This window comes from Labeo rohita, chromosome 3 (assembly GCF_022985175.1).
Source record: "Labeo rohita strain BAU-BD-2019 chromosome 3, IGBB_LRoh.1.0, whole genome shotgun sequence".
Classification (NCBI taxonomy): domain Eukaryota; kingdom Metazoa; phylum Chordata; class Actinopteri; order Cypriniformes; family Cyprinidae; genus Labeo; species Labeo rohita.
Window position 1 is genome coordinate 29,880,529 of NC_066871.1, and position 15,575 is coordinate 29,896,103.

Genomic DNA, 15,575 nt, shown 5'->3' on the forward strand with positions numbered 1-15,575 from the left:
TGAAAAGCTAATGCAGCCATTGTATTTTTTCTGACTGCAACAGAATTATTTAAAATACTGTGTAAATTGATTACTGTGATTTTATTTCTTCTAACAGTAAACCACTGTGACTTAAAGGGACAGTTCACACAAAAATGAAAATTCTGTCATTATTTACTCACCCTCCTGTCGTTCCAAACCCGTAAGAACTTCATTTATCATTCATTGCGCACAAAAAGTATTCATGTAGCTTCATAACATTACAGTTGAACCACTGATGTCACATGGACTATTTTAACAATATCCTTACTACCTTTCTGGGTCCTGAACATGTCAGTTGCTTTGCTGTCTATGCAGTCAGAAAGCTGCCAGATTTCATCTAAAATATCTTAATTTGTGTTACAAAGATAAACAAAGGTTTTACAGGTTTGGAACGACACAAGGGTGAGTAATTAATGATAGAATTTTCATTTTTGGGTGAACTATTCCTTTAAAAATAAGCAGTTTAGTATACGTTAGTGTAACCTATTTGCTACATCAGATAATTTGTGCATTCCTGAGTCATTAAAAGTTTTAAATGTACTTGGAATATGCACTGAATTAAAACAAACTTGTGAATTTTTAAAAAAAAAAAAAAAAAATCAGTTTAGTGAATAATTATGTGGTTTAGAAAAAAAGCAGTGCTCTTACAAACTACAGCAACAAAATCAGGATTAGACGTTTATTTTGACAACAGTAAGAAAACAATTATGACAATAAAAACATTCTCAAACGCAAATAGAACCTCTCGCAGTGAAACCATTGTCTCACAAACATAAATTACTTACCATAATAAACCATAGATGAGTCCATCTGAACTCATCTGTAGTCTCCTATAAACCCTCATCCTAGATCTCAGACTCTCAGACAAAAAGGTACAAAAGCTGTCACTGTGGTGGTACCTTTTCAAAAGATACAAATATGTACCATTTAGGTCTTAATCTGTACCTTTAAGATACTTGAACCTATTAGGGGTAAATAAGGTGCAGATGTTTACCTTTTAAAAGGGTAGTGCCCCAGTAACAGTTTTTGTACCTTTTTTCTCAGGCTGTAGTTGTGCAGGTCAAATACAAAACACGACACAACACAACCATTTACCTAGCGTAGGAGTAACCTGGCTATCAGGGAGACGTTGCGTGCTGTCCAGACACGTCCAGCTCTTAATCCTCCAGATTTAATACATAACTGGAGCAAGTTCTGTGAGATCCAAACCGCCTGAGTTCACCATTACAGAAAACCCTACCAGCGGAGGTGTTAAAACACAAGAGAAACAGACTCGTTCTAGAACAACTTTCTGTTTTATGCTTTCCGTTCAGTCCTCTCCATTTGCGCAAGCTCTCTCCACCTCAGTGATGGTTTTTGGGGTGTTTGCAGATAGGATGAGGGGTCCCCCGTGTTCTCGGATCACCACGTCGTCTTCGATTCGCACACCAAGACCCCGGAATCGCTGTGGACACGAGCTGTCGTCCTCGCTGATGTACAGTCCTGGGTGAAGGGAGCGAGAGATGAGAGTTTAGAGGGTTTAGAATACTACTTTGACCAACATGCCAATGCCCAACGGGTATTACAGTGCATTGAAGATACAGGCCTGTGGTTTATCAGTGTTATTATCCATATGCAAGTGCAGTTTTCAAAACATCTCTTTTTGGGACTCAAAGTGAAAAGCAAGACTACATCACTCTGATTGTAATCAACAAATCTGTCTACACCTCAAGTGCCTGGTGCAGCGTGTTGCAACGTGCATTCAGATGACTGATGTCTCTGTCCAATTTTAATTCAACTAGTCCAGCCACTGTATTTTGTATTTAGGCTAACTGACTGAATCAGCATTGGTTTATTTAAAAATATGTTATATGTTTACTATGCATTTTATTTGCCATATGCACTGCAGTAATATGCAGAGAATCAGTGTTTAGTATTTTTATATTATATTTATATATCCTATTTACTATTTTAGGTCCTATTATAGTATCTGTTGATACATTGAAATTGGCTTTTATTTTTGTAGTTTCTTTCTTTCTTTCTGTTTCTTTCTTTCTTGACCAGTCACAGCATTTTCTTTATCTGTCTAAATTAAAATGATTTAATGTAAAAATATCATATCTTAATTTTATGATGAATTCATAGTACTATGAATTTTGTTACAGTGCTACACTACAGTAATATACCATATTATAAATACTATTTGAGAAAATCAATGCAATTTTAGTCTTTATTATATACTATTACAACATTTATGAATACTTTGAATTAGCATTTATTTTTATATTTTCAGTTTCATTTTAATTTAAGTTTTAGTCATTTTTACATGCTTTTTAATTATTTTGTTATTATATGTTTTTGTACATGTGGACCATGTCACTGTATTTTGTCTAACTAAATTAAAATGAATGTAAAAATATCATGTTAATTTATTACTATTAATATTTGGTTGTATACACACTACAGTAATATGCCATATTATTAATACTATATGAGACAATCAGTGTAATTTTAGTATTTATTATATACTATTTTAGCATTTATTGATACTTTAAATGAGCATTTATTTTTGTATTTTCAGTTTTCATTTAAATTTAAGTTTGTTATGTTATGTGCTTTTCATTTTTATTAGTTTTTCATTTGTTTTATTTGTCTTTAGTTTTAGTTTTAGTACATCTAATCCATCTAGTTCTTTGTTCAACTAAATTAAAATTGTTTAATGTAAAAATATCATGTTAATAATTACTATGAATTTTATGTTTATACACTACAGTAATATGCCATATTATTAATACTATTTGAGAGAATCAGTGTAATTTTAGTATATGTTGTATACTATTACAGCATTTATTAATACTTTGAACTGGCATTTATTTTTGTATTTTCAGTTTTCATTTTTATTTAATTTTTGATCATTTTGTTATGTGCTTTTGTCATTTTTATTAGTTTTTTTTATTAGTTTAGTTTTTTTTTTTTAAGTTTTTAGTTTTTGTACATCTAGTCCATCTAGTTCTCTGTCTCACTTAATTAAAATGAATGTAAAAAATGTTAATTTATTGCTATGATATTGATATTTGTACATCTAGTCCTTCTAGGTTTCCATCTGACCTAATTAAGACTATTTAATGTAAAAATCATGTTAATTTATTACTATGAATGCTGTTATATACACTACAGTAATATGCCAAATAAATAACAATTTTGAGAGAATCAGTGTAATTTCAGTGTTTATTATATACTATTACATCATTTATTAATACTTTGAATTTGTGCTATTTTTTGTATTTTCGGTTTTCGTTTAATTTAAGTTTTGATCATTTTAATGTGCTTTTGTCATTTTGATTAGTTTTTTATTAGTTTTATGCAAGTCTTTGTACATCTAGTCCACTTATCTCTTTGTCTGACTAAATTAAAAATTATTTATTGTAAAATAAAATCAGATGTTAATTTATTACTATGAATTTTGTTATATACACTACAGTAATATATATGAAAGAAGCTGTGTAATTTTAGTATGTATTATATACTATTATAGCATTTATTAATTCTTTGTATTGGCATTTATTTTTGTATTTTCAGTTTTCATTTTCAATTTAGTTGTGCTTCTGATTTTTTTATTTTATATATATATAAATATATATATATTTCTTTTAGTTTTAGTATGTTTAGTACTTCAACTTATCTAGTTATCTAATATTTGATTTATTTTATTTAAGCTTTATTTTAACAAAGATGTTTTGTTAAAAAAACTCTTTTAGTTTACAATAACTGCAAAGGAGAAAATGGCTTTCTATTTTTATTTAAATTATTAGTACTTTTTTAATTTGCTTTTTAAAAGCATAATTTTCAGTCGTTACAAAAAAAACGCTGTTACCTCAACCTTGTTCTTAAGAAATCATTCTAATGTTCAAATTTGCTACCCCAGAAACTTTTCTTATTATTAGCACAGCTGAAAATGATTGTGCTGCTCAATGATCTGTGGAAATTACAATACAGTTGCTGAAGTATTGAGTACACTTGTATTTCTTGCAAGTCACCATACTTTCAAGTCTAATTTTGGTTTTAAATATGGCCAAAAGAAACACATTTTCTAGAATCTCATGTCTCAGTCTGTTGTTGTTTTGAGGTATGAAGGTTACTTTATGCAAGGAAAATGCCAAATCTGATACCAGCAAATTAAATGAAAAGAGTAGAATGGGCAAAGACTGAGCGGTAAATGATTATAGTGGATGGATAAATCTAGGTTTGAGGTGCTGATCTGATCATAAAGTCCATGGGAATCAACCTAAAACTCATGAAAGCATGAGATTAAGCTTTACACAATCATTTTGATAACTGAATGCTAGAGCACATTCTCTGAAGAACTTTTTTAAAACATAAGTCACATGCAACATTAATTGTGATTTTCACCTGGCTCTATTGTGATCACCATGCCAGGTTGCAGCGGTTGTGAACGGGACAGCTCAGGAGTGTCATGAACATCCATGCCCAGGTAGTGACCCACGTGATGGGGGCAAAACTGCCGAGCAGCCTGGGAGGAAAAAATAAAAAATAATGAGACAGGCAGACATCCATTAAGAAAAACGACTGTAATGTGATTATAATGCATTTTACAGTGTGTGAAAGCTGCATGTGAGGAACTCACTCATAAAAACAGAGTTAAAGTGAAATAAGTGCACACCTACATCTTCACAGCCACAGGCTGCCATAGGCTTAACTGACCAACATGTCCGTTTGTTGGCCTCATAAACTCGCTGCACTAAGCGAAATGGCGCTTTTATGGCAGTGTGGTGCTTTACAGACGCTATAAGTGGGTCAGATCTTTGCCATTTAAATTGGACAGAAAGACTTAAAGCTATTTCCTGACCACAGAGATTTAGGGAAGTTCAATTAAATAAATAAAGAATGTCTCGAATTCCTGGTGTTTCAGCAACTGTGAACCAGAATCTCAGGTTGGCGTGAAAAGCCAGTGATACATTATACACTATATTCAAACGTACATACATTTGTACGGATACTGTAAAATAAAATTCCAGAACTTTCAAGGACTTTTCAAGCACTACTTTTTTGAATTTCAATGACTTCAGTCATAGATCTCACTTATCAAACGCCTCCTCTTTCAAATTCTAAAAAAAGATAAATAGAGAAATAAAAATATCCTAATAAAACAATATGGCAAAAACAAGTATACAACATTTTACTATAGGTTAATTTTCTTAAGGGATTTGTATTTGTGTATCCTTTCTTTCTTCTTTCGTTGTTTTGTTTTTATTAATTGTACTGCCTTAATAGTTTGATGTTTTCCACTGTTTAAGAAAAAAAAAATCTGAAAAAAAGATTAAGGAAACTGCTCCCAAAACAAATGATCCACGCTCCAAAGTCCCAATCTAAATAATAATTCACGAACCATCATTTCAGATCAGGACTCGGAGCACTGGGCACTAATTGCAGATTAGACTTAGATCGGAACTTTGCGTATCATGAATCATTTGATTTAGATTGGGACTTCAAATTCCAAATCATGAAATCATTTGATTTGAATCTTTCATTTAGCGAAATGATTCTCGAACCCCTTATGATCTAAATTAAATGATTTGCAATACAGGCTCCAAAGTCCCAATCTAAATCAAATAATTTGCGATGCGCGATTTGAAGTATTGATCCAAGTCAAATGATTTGCGAACCCGTTCCGAGGTCCCAATCTAAATCAAATGATTCGCGATGCACGATTCGAAGTCCTGATCCAAGTCAAATGATTTGCGAACCCGCATTTTACTTTCACTTTCAAACTAGCGTCAATTCGGCGTACAAACAACAAAACAGTACTTCAACTCACTTATATTAAACATAGAATGATTAATTTATTAACAAAACGATATAAAAATACACGATGGTATAGGCCTAATGTAAAATAACAATTAACTTCCACAAAGTTTAATTAAAAAAAATACTTTATAAAATCAGCAAACACGGTGGAACCCAAATAAGTAAGAAACGAATGTTCTTCCAATGAGCTTCCAAAATCACCTTTTAGATAAACAGCAACAGTCCACAAGGCCTTTCAAAATCCAAAATATTTTTTAAAACAGGCACTTTTGTATTTCATTTCGAAACGAAATATTTCGCCAATGTCTTGCCTTTCTCAACTCACTCATCAGTTCGACTCTCCTCATGTAATAAATTAAATCGGACTCCTGCCGTGGATCAGTGCTGCGACTGTTGTTCGGCATAATGCATTGAGCAGCCGTGTTCAGTTTTAAATCGTACTGTCTGTACTCTAACTGAACTAAATGATTTTTATTACTATAAAAAAAAAAATCTAAACGACCGTGGGGGCAGTGCCGCGGTGGGCAAGTGACGAAACCATTGTTGTGGCTTAACACCGGATGAAACCAACATGTTCACTTATTTTGTCTGGTTTCAGCGAGGATCTTAAGGGAGTGCAAACGTTGCCAGCTGCACTGAATTCATGCACGCCCCGATGGAGTCCTCACAGCGCATATATAGTCATATATTTTCTGGCAACCTTCGACAAAAGTGGGAACGCAGAGTGCATATCGAGGGCTTCCTCCTGCAAATACCTTGCGAGTGCAACTTCAATGTCTGCACACATTCTTTTTGGGACCGGATTGGAGGACTGTGCTTTTCTCTTTCCAAGAAGGTCGGCAATATTTTTTTTTTTTTTGGAGGAGGAGGAGATGGTGCACTTCCTTCTTCTCCCTCTCCAGCCACCGAGGTACGGACCATACCTTCTCCATCCCTGCCATCACACCACTCACTAGGCATTGCGGTGATGACGGTGATGACTTCAACACCGCGATCGGCATCTCATTACTGTGGTATTGCGGTAATGCTGTTATCATCACAGCCCTAGTTCATCTGTTCCTCTTTTTGCATCTTTCTCATCAAAGCGTTTTACCATTTCTCAGCGAATTGTCAGTACTACTACTCGCTTAGCTTGGTAGTTTTAGAACATTAACTCAAATAAATGTATGTAATAAAAAGTATGACAAGTACCTCTTCAGGAACATTGCTATTTTAAAGGGCTTTCCAGGCCTTAAATTTGAGAAAAAAAAAAAAAAAAAAACAATTCAAGCACTTCAAACATTTTAAGCACCTTGTACAAACCCTGTACATATTCTTGGAGAATTGCAATCAATTAGAAAACAAGCAAGAATCAATTGCATCTGGCATCACTGATGTAATAGATGATATAATGCAATGAGCATCTGCTTATATGTCTACACAGAAATAAAAAAAGTGCAGACTAATGCAGATATTAATGTCACACACCTGAATTCTTTGCATTGGTTTTTCCCTCTTGTGCCCATATATGGTATTCCTGTTCCTGCCCTCGTTATTTCATTATGAGTTAACCTTGTATCACTTGTGTCTTGTAATCACCTGTCCTTATAAGTTGGTCGTAGTTCAGTGTTTATCGTCCGGTCTCGTCTATGTGTACGTGTGTTCCTGCCCTGCTTGTGGATTTATTCGTTTGGAATATATTAAAGACTTTTGATTTCACTGACCTTCGTCTTCGTGTTTATCCTTCACATGTAGTTGTGACAATTAAATGAATAAACAGGCTTTTTAAAGGTTATTGAAAGAAGTCTCTTATGCTCACCAAGGCTGCATTTATTTGAGCAAAAGTACATAAAATATTATTACAATTTAAAACTTCTGTTTTTGAATATGTTATCTACCCCTTTAAAAAGCATGCTTTTTGGAACAAATTAGAGTACCTTCAATGTGTCTGTATCACTGGTGCTTTGTGGGACGATCCTGAGCTCTTTGAGCTGCCGAGCCAATAGCGCGAGCATGGTGGAGTATATGTAGTCCAGACTGACGCCAGGGTTGCACTGAGACAGACAGGCCAACTGCACCTCCAGCACGGCCTCATACAGCTCTCTCTGAGCAGGACTGAATCTGGAGGCGGCACACGGAGCTGATTGATCACTTACTAATAGCATGAAATTAAAGCTACATTACATCTCAGACAATAAGAGTCCTGTTGAAAACAGACTTACTCTCCATTCACCGGCCAAGTGCGTGTGATGTCGCTCACATAACCGAAATATTCACAGCCCCCATCCAACAAGACCATTTCTCCATCCTGAGAAAAGAAGAACGAGTTAGTTCAATATTGTGATATTTTTGTCTATATCACCCAGTCTTTATTGTGTATACTGTACATTTACCTTGTAAAAAGTGACACGCATGCATCAAAATATACTGAAATTAAACAAAATTAAAGGATTAGTTCACTTCCAAAATAAAAATGTACTCACTCACATGTCATCCAGGATGTTTATGGTTTTTTTGTCTTCAGTCAAAAAGAAATGAAGGTTTTTGAGGAAAACATTCCAGGATTTTTCTCCATAAAGTGGACTTCAATGGGGATCAAAGGGTTGAAGGTCCAAATTTCCAAGTTTCAATGCAGCTTCAAAGGGCTCTACACGATGCCAGCCAAGGAATAAGGGTCTTATCTAGTAAAATGATTGTCTATTTTCTTTTTTAAAAAGAAAGAAAGAAAAGAAAAATGTATATATTTTTTAACAACAAATGTTCGTTTTGCAATAGCTGGAGTTCACGCATGTAATCACATTGGAAAGGTCACGTGTGATGTAGGCGAAAGTACTGACCCAGTGTTTACAAAGCGAACATGCAAAGAAAGTCAAACATCCTTTACAAAAAAAAGGGTAAAACAACAATGTTGGACGATTTTAAAGTTGGAGGAGAAAATTATATACCCAACCCTACCTTTTTGAACTGAAGTACACAAATGAAGAACTAACCACACATGACCTTTCCAACTATATTAAAAATATAAATTTATTTTATTTTTTTTAGAAAATGACCCATCATTTTGCTAGATAAGACCCTTATTCCTCTGCTGGGATCGTGTAGAACTCTTTGAAGCTGCATTGAAACTGCAATTTGAACCTTCATCCTGCTGATCCCCATTGAAGTCCATTATACAGAGAAAAATCCTGGAATGTTTTCCTCAAAAACCTTAATCTCTTTTTAACTGAAGAAAGACACGCACGAACATCTTGGATGACATGGGGGTGAGTAAATGATCAGGAAATGTTTATTCTGGAAGTGAATTATTCCTTGAAAGTTTTTTTTTAGCTGAAACTGAAAACAAACATATATTTTATTTAATAATCAATTAATTGATCAAATCTATTTAATACATCAAAAAAGCACAGATTTTAAAAAGTCAAATAAAAATTCTGTTGTTTTAATAACAGAATAACTGTGTTTCTACTTTAATTTTGTTGTTAGCATATACATTTAAACGGTGGCTTTAATTAAAAAAAAGAATTTTAAATAAAAATAAACAAAAAAATAGAAGAAAATATAATGAATATGTAAAACGGTGCACATATTCAATAAAATGCACCTCTCTAGAGTTTTTTTTAACTTAACAAGTTAATTGTCTCTGTTTCAGTCAAAACTCAGAAAATACAAAAAATAAATGAATAAATAAATTTTGGTGCATCACCAGCACACAAAGTTTACACACACATGTGGTTTATAAACAGGAAAGAGAGATGTCAAGTCTCCTACTTACACTACCAGTCAAAAGTTTTTGAACTTAAGATTTTGAGTATTTGTTTCTTTCTTTTTTTTTTTTTTTAAGTCTCTTCTGCTCACCATGTCTGCATTTATTTTATCCAAAGTACAGCAAAACCAGCAAAAGTTTGAAATATTTTACTATTTAAAATTACTTTTTTCTATCAGAATATATTTTAAAATGTAATTTATTCCTGTGATTTCACAGCTGAATTTTTAGCATCATGAATTTTCAAGCATAGTGTATAGTGTTTTATATTTCAGAGATCAATGCTGATCTTTGGATCTAAAAAAAAATGTATTTGATATGAAATGTATTGATAATAATAATAATAAGAAGAAGAATGTTTCTTGATCCGCAAATCAGCATATTAGAATGATTTTTGAAGGATCATGTGACTGGAGTAATGATGCTAAAAATGTGGCTTTGATCACAGGAATAAATGACATTTTAAAATATATTCAAATAGAAAGCAGTTATTTTAAATAGTAATTTTTTTTTATTATTTAATTAAATATTACTGCTTTTGTTATATTTTGGATCAAATAAATGTAGGCTTGGTGAGCAGAAGAGATTTCTTTAAAAACATTCAAAATCTTACCGTTCAAAAACTTTTGACTGGTAGTGTATATATATATATATACATATATATATATATCATATGAATCTGTTCTAGACTCACTCGCTTAGGAAAAAAAAAAACAGTAATGATTATGAGTGTGTTTGGTACTTCACCTTCACTATTTGATTGTTATTGATGTAATGAAGTGTGTTGGCTCGGTTTCCACCAGCAACCACAGGCGGATATGCCAGGAAGTTAGCGCCATGAGCACGGCATTCAAAATCAAACTATACGGAAGAGCAAAAAGGGAAACAGAGGAGAGAAGAAAGAGAAACAGAAAGGAAGAAAGAAAACACAGATGTTAGTATGTGGGCTGGACATGAAAATGTGACTCTCCAAGAGCCTGCTGACGTCACTTTGTTTCTGAGGTACATTTTCAGCTCTCAGATGGTCCATTACCTCTTCATCACCCAACAGCCAAACAATGACAACTCAATTTTCAGAGCTACAAAAAAATTCTCAAAGGCTTAAACATACTTAACACTTTCTGACACACAACAAAAATCTCTGTCCCTCTGCTCACCTTTGCATAGAGAACTGCCTCATCAATGTCTCCTTTTGACATGGCCATCGTCTTCTTAAATGCCTGAAGATAAATGCATGGCTTAATATAATGCATGTTTGACCTTCATCGATTCCCTTCTAACTCAGACTTTACATGAACATCTTCATCCTAGCAAAGCCACCCAAACCTTCCTTTAAAGTAATCTGCCACAACATACGGTACTGTTATTAGAGATTCAATACCTGGGCAGTGATCCGTCCTGCCTCCTTCATCAGAGCGACCTCTGCTGGGCTCTTAATGGCTCTGAGGGAATGAGTGAGGGGTCGGAGAGACTTCGTCAGCTGTCCTCCTTCCAACAGGGGGCGCACATGAGCCTGGTGTAACCGTGGATGGCAAGGCTGAGAGCTGTCGTACCATATAGTTCCTCCTAAGAGAAAGAGAAAAGAGTAAGATACTAATGCAAATGTAGTCTTTGCATGTATGTAAATGCAAAAAAGTATGTCTGTTTATTACCTTTCAAGCATTTTAGCACTACACCCAGCTCTTCTGTGCTGTGAACCCGCTCTAGACCCGTTAAAGCAGCTGCCCCGTCTTTCCCAGAGCGAGGACCGTCCCAGAGCTCTCGTGCTGGGTCTCGCCGTGGGACGAATAACACGGCCTGGTCCGGCTTACCCGACCCATACATCACCAGTGCGCTGTCCGGCTCCATTACTCCTGTGAGGTACAGGAAGTCCTGGTTCTGGTGGAATGGGTAAGGGATGTCATTGGTCATGTAGCGAATGGGATGCGATAGGACGATGACAATGTGCGAGGAGTTTGAAGAGGCTCCAGAACCTGTTAGTCGCTCGGCTTGCATCTCGATCAGAGATGCCAAGCGCTGCCGGCGAAACTCAAACTCTGTCTGGGTGAGACCTGGCGTCACCTCACCTATGAGAGGAAGACATTTGCAAGGTTATTAAACAACCTCAAGCACCAAGGAAGAGAAGAAATTGTTAAATGAAGTGTCTGTTTTTGTTTTCTTTGCTCACAGAAAGTATTTTCGTAGCTTCATAACCACTGATGTCACATGGACTATTTTAACAATGTCCTTACTACAATTCTGTGTCTTGAACGTGTCAGTTGCATTGCTGTCTGTGCAGGGTTAGAAAGCCTTTGGATTTCATCAAAAACATCTTAATTTGTGTTCTGAAAATGAACGAAGGTCTTATGGGTTTGGAACCACATGACAGATCTTTCATTTTTGGGTGAACTATCCCTTTAATTATCTACATTAGTATTATCTAAAACACGGACTAAATGGCTATTTTCCTCTATAAACTGACATCAGAGTGACATCACCCAAAATTTTTCAAAATGTATGATCTTGTATACAATCAGTTGTTCACAATAAGACCAAGAATATACACTGTGAAAGTCATAAGGGTCAGTTTTGATTTTATGTTGACTTCAAATAAAACAACATGAAAAGGAGACAAATCTCTGTTTCTCTCACCATATCTGATGAGGTGAGGGTGTGTGTACGGGCTCGGCTGACCCAGGTATCTCTGAGGAACTTTCTTGGTTTTCCATCCTCCTGTTTTCACAGACACATTCCTGCATGGACACCATACAAACCCTGTAAAACAAAACAAAGCTACAGTAAACTGTATTTGCAACCCATTCCACTTCTGTAATTTGATGTACACTACAGTTCAAAAGTTTAGGGTCATTTATTTAATCAAAAACATGGTAAAAACAGTCATTTTGTGAAATAGAATTTGTGAAATAACAGTTTTCTCTTTTAATATATTTTAAAATGTGATTTATTCCTGTGATGACAAAGCTGAATTTTCTGCCTTGTTACTCCAGTTGTCTATGAAAGCCCATTTCCGCCACTGAATAAAAACATTTAAAAAAGGCTTATCTCGCAATTCTGACTTTTTTCTCAGAATCATGTGATATAAACTCACAAATGTGAGCTACAAAGTCAGAATTGCGAAATATAAACTCACAACATGACTCTTTTTTTCAGAAAGGAGTGATATAAACTTGTCAGATAAACTTGTCTTATAAGGTCAGAACTGCAAGCTATTTTAGTTCTGACTTTATTTAATTCTGACTTTAGTTCTGACAATTCTGAGAAATAAAGTTGCAATTCTGTAATAAAGTCAGAACTGTGCGATATAAACAGGGAATTCTTTTTCCCCTCAAACCTGGACTTTATAACTTTATATCTCACAATTCTGACTTAACTTGCAATTTTGTTACGAAGTCAGAATTGTGAGATACAAACTTGCAATTCTGAGAAAAAATGTCAGAATTTTGAAAAAAAAAAAAAAAAAAAAAAGAGTCAGAAGAGACATAAACTCGCAATTGCAAGAAAAAAGTCAGAATTGTGAGACACAAACTCGCATTTGCAAGAAAAAAAATTGCGAGTTTTTATCTTGCAATTCTACCTTTATTTTTCACAGTTGTACGTTTATGTCACACAATACTGAGAAAAAAAGTCAGAATTGCAAGTTTCTACCATGCAATTTTGAGAAAAAGTCAGAATTGTGACATGAAAACTTTATTTTTGATTCAGTGGTGGAAACAGGCTTCAATGTCACATATCATACTAATATGCGTTGCTGATCAGAAAAAATTTATTATTATTATCAATATTGAAAACATTTATGCTGCCTATAGTTTTTGTGGAAACTGGTCAATTTTCTTTTCAGGATTCTTTGACGAAGTTCAATAGAATGACATTTATTCGCAACAGAAATCTTTTGTAACATCATAAATGTCTGTTTCAGTCCACATCTGAGTGAAACTTGATATTCAAGTAGACAACAGTAGGGTGAAACCTGATTGTATCCATCTGGAACAGACTGAATCTTTAAGAGATTTCTTTATATGACACATGAGGTAAAAATGAGTGATGCACATCCTTCACTTCTACTTAGCATCAGCATCAAAAAAGATAGTTGCTTCCAAAGCGAATTACTAGTTACTATACTTCTACTATAAAAAAAAAAAAAAAGATTACAAATCTTGTTTTCTTTGGAGTAACCGGTACTGATGCACCAGTTAAAATGCAACAGTATTTAATGTTAACTAATGCATGTTAATTTAGACAATATTATATATTGCACTTACATAATGCTTAGAATATACAGAGGCTCAGAGATAATAAATTGCATCATATACATGATGAGGTCAGGACGGTGACTGGTAATTTCCAATGCAATTTATTCATCAGTGCCTAATCATAAACAACATATTAAATTTGCTTTTGGATATGGAAAAAGACACAGCTTGGGCACAATCCTTGTCTTTACACACATCAGCAGGTTCCAGGTTCCTGCCATGTTTTTTCTACCTGTCTATGAGGTTAAAATGATAATAATAATAATACATTGCGGTGAATGACAGATCTGCAAACAAGTAAGTATAACTGTAATCCAATACCTGGACTCCAGTGAGAGCGAGTAACGCACTGCACGGCGGCTCTCAGTAAACCGCTGCTGGAATGTAACATTGCCGGAAGCACGCGAGATTTCTGATCAGGTGTGATCCGTCCACTTTCAACATGAGGTAGAATAAGTTCGCACAACCGTGTGAATTAAAAAACATAAATCGAAATGATTTCGAATTGTTAACCTAAAGGTAACATACTGAAGGAAGAATGCACATGTAAGTTTTCACTCGAACTCACACAACTGTACCCATAATCTCGTGGAAGGTGACAGTGTCACGCCCCATGTAAGACTCTGAGCTCCTATTGGTGGAATGAGACCGGTTCCAGCGCTCTGATTGGGCAGCTCTGTTATGACAGTAACAATGCGACTCTGAATGATAGAGGACCCTTATAGTTTTTTTTTTTGCTTGCAAGTGAAAGAATACAACAAGTGCTAACAGTAAGAGAAGTGGGGGGAAACTAATTGTGCTCATTTTTAAATAGAAATAGGTGTATCCCGTATACGTTAAAATAAACCAGAAATAAGAAATCGAAAAAACTGTATGCTATTTTAAGAAACAAACATAACTTTTTACATTTTTTACGATTTATTATTTTTGTATTTTTCTTTGTTGTAATTTCATTGTTCTGTTGTGTTATAGTGTTAGCGGTTTAAAAAAAAAAAACCTTTTGCTCTCACATGGATTTCTGTATACTTTGTGGAATTATTTAATGGACATATCATAATTATGAAAACAAAACAGTACAACATCGAGGCAATGTTCTTTAATAAACGAGCAAATTTCCAAACAAAAGCACGTCAAAAATAAAGATAATTCCATAATAACATAATAAACAAGATATATAAAAACCATATACATTCCCCCTCAGAGTTACAGAGATCATATTTTTTAAAAAAAAGAAAAGGCACATTAAAACTAAGCAAAATAAAGGTGTAATTAACAGGTTTTATTAATACAATGTATTGCCTAGTTTTACATTAAGGTAAAGTTGTTATATTGCGATTAGCAAATGCATATGTATATATATAGTGAATTTAATCAAGTTCATAATATAATTAATTAATAAACATTGTTTTTAATGCCTTTTCTAAAGCCTAGAGATCATATTTCCTCATGTTTATTTATTTTCTATGAGTATACGGTTGACTTCAAAATTTGGTAGATTGTGATTTTATTCATTATATATGGAAAACTCTTTATTCGCAAATGTAAACGGGCCGAAAAAAATACTTATTCTAAAACAGAAATAGGCCACTACCTGTATATGTTAAAATAAACAAGACATAACAAAGCGGAAAAAAACCTGTAAATTATTTTTTTCTATTCTTAAATATAGATTTATTCTTAAATCTGTTATTTTAATACTTTGTAACTATTTGTACTTGTTTATTGACGTGATTTTCTTATGGCTTTCTCTGTTTATT

General features: G+C 34.0%; 1 protein-coding gene across 1 annotated transcript; it reads right to left on the reverse strand.

Moving 5' to 3' along the window:
- Positions 1 to 686: 686 nt before the first annotated feature.
- On the reverse strand, positions 687 to 14,416 carry xpnpep3 (X-prolyl aminopeptidase 3, mitochondrial). Its single transcript, XM_051106867.1, has 10 exons — positions 14,140 to 14,416; positions 12,200 to 12,322; positions 11,221 to 11,634; positions 10,950 to 11,134; positions 10,726 to 10,788; positions 10,316 to 10,429; positions 8,028 to 8,113; positions 7,743 to 7,926; positions 4,411 to 4,531; positions 687 to 1,503 (listed from the first exon to the last, which is right to left on the reverse strand). The coding sequence occupies exons 1-10, from the start codon at positions 14,207 to 14,209 to the stop codon at positions 1,331 to 1,333; spliced, it is 1,533 nt and encodes a 510-aa protein (XP_050962824.1). The 5' UTR covers positions 14,210 to 14,416; the 3' UTR covers positions 687 to 1,330.
- Positions 14,417 to 15,575: the final 1,159 nt, after the last annotated feature.

Bases quoted from the DNA above. Each gene is read 5' to 3' on its own strand.
- xpnpep3 (XM_051106867.1), bottom strand. From the start codon at position 14,209: ATGTTACATTCCAGCAGCGGTTTACTGAGAGCCGCCGTGCAGTGCGTT. The intron at 12,323-14,139 runs GTATTGGATTAC...TTTGTTTTACAG, and splicing joins TCGCTCTCACTGGAGTCCAG to GGTTTGTATGGTGTCCATGC. The intron at 11,635-12,199 runs GTGAGAGAAACA...TTCCTCTCATAG, and splicing joins CCCTCACCTCATCAGATATG to GTGAGGTGACGCCAGGTCTC.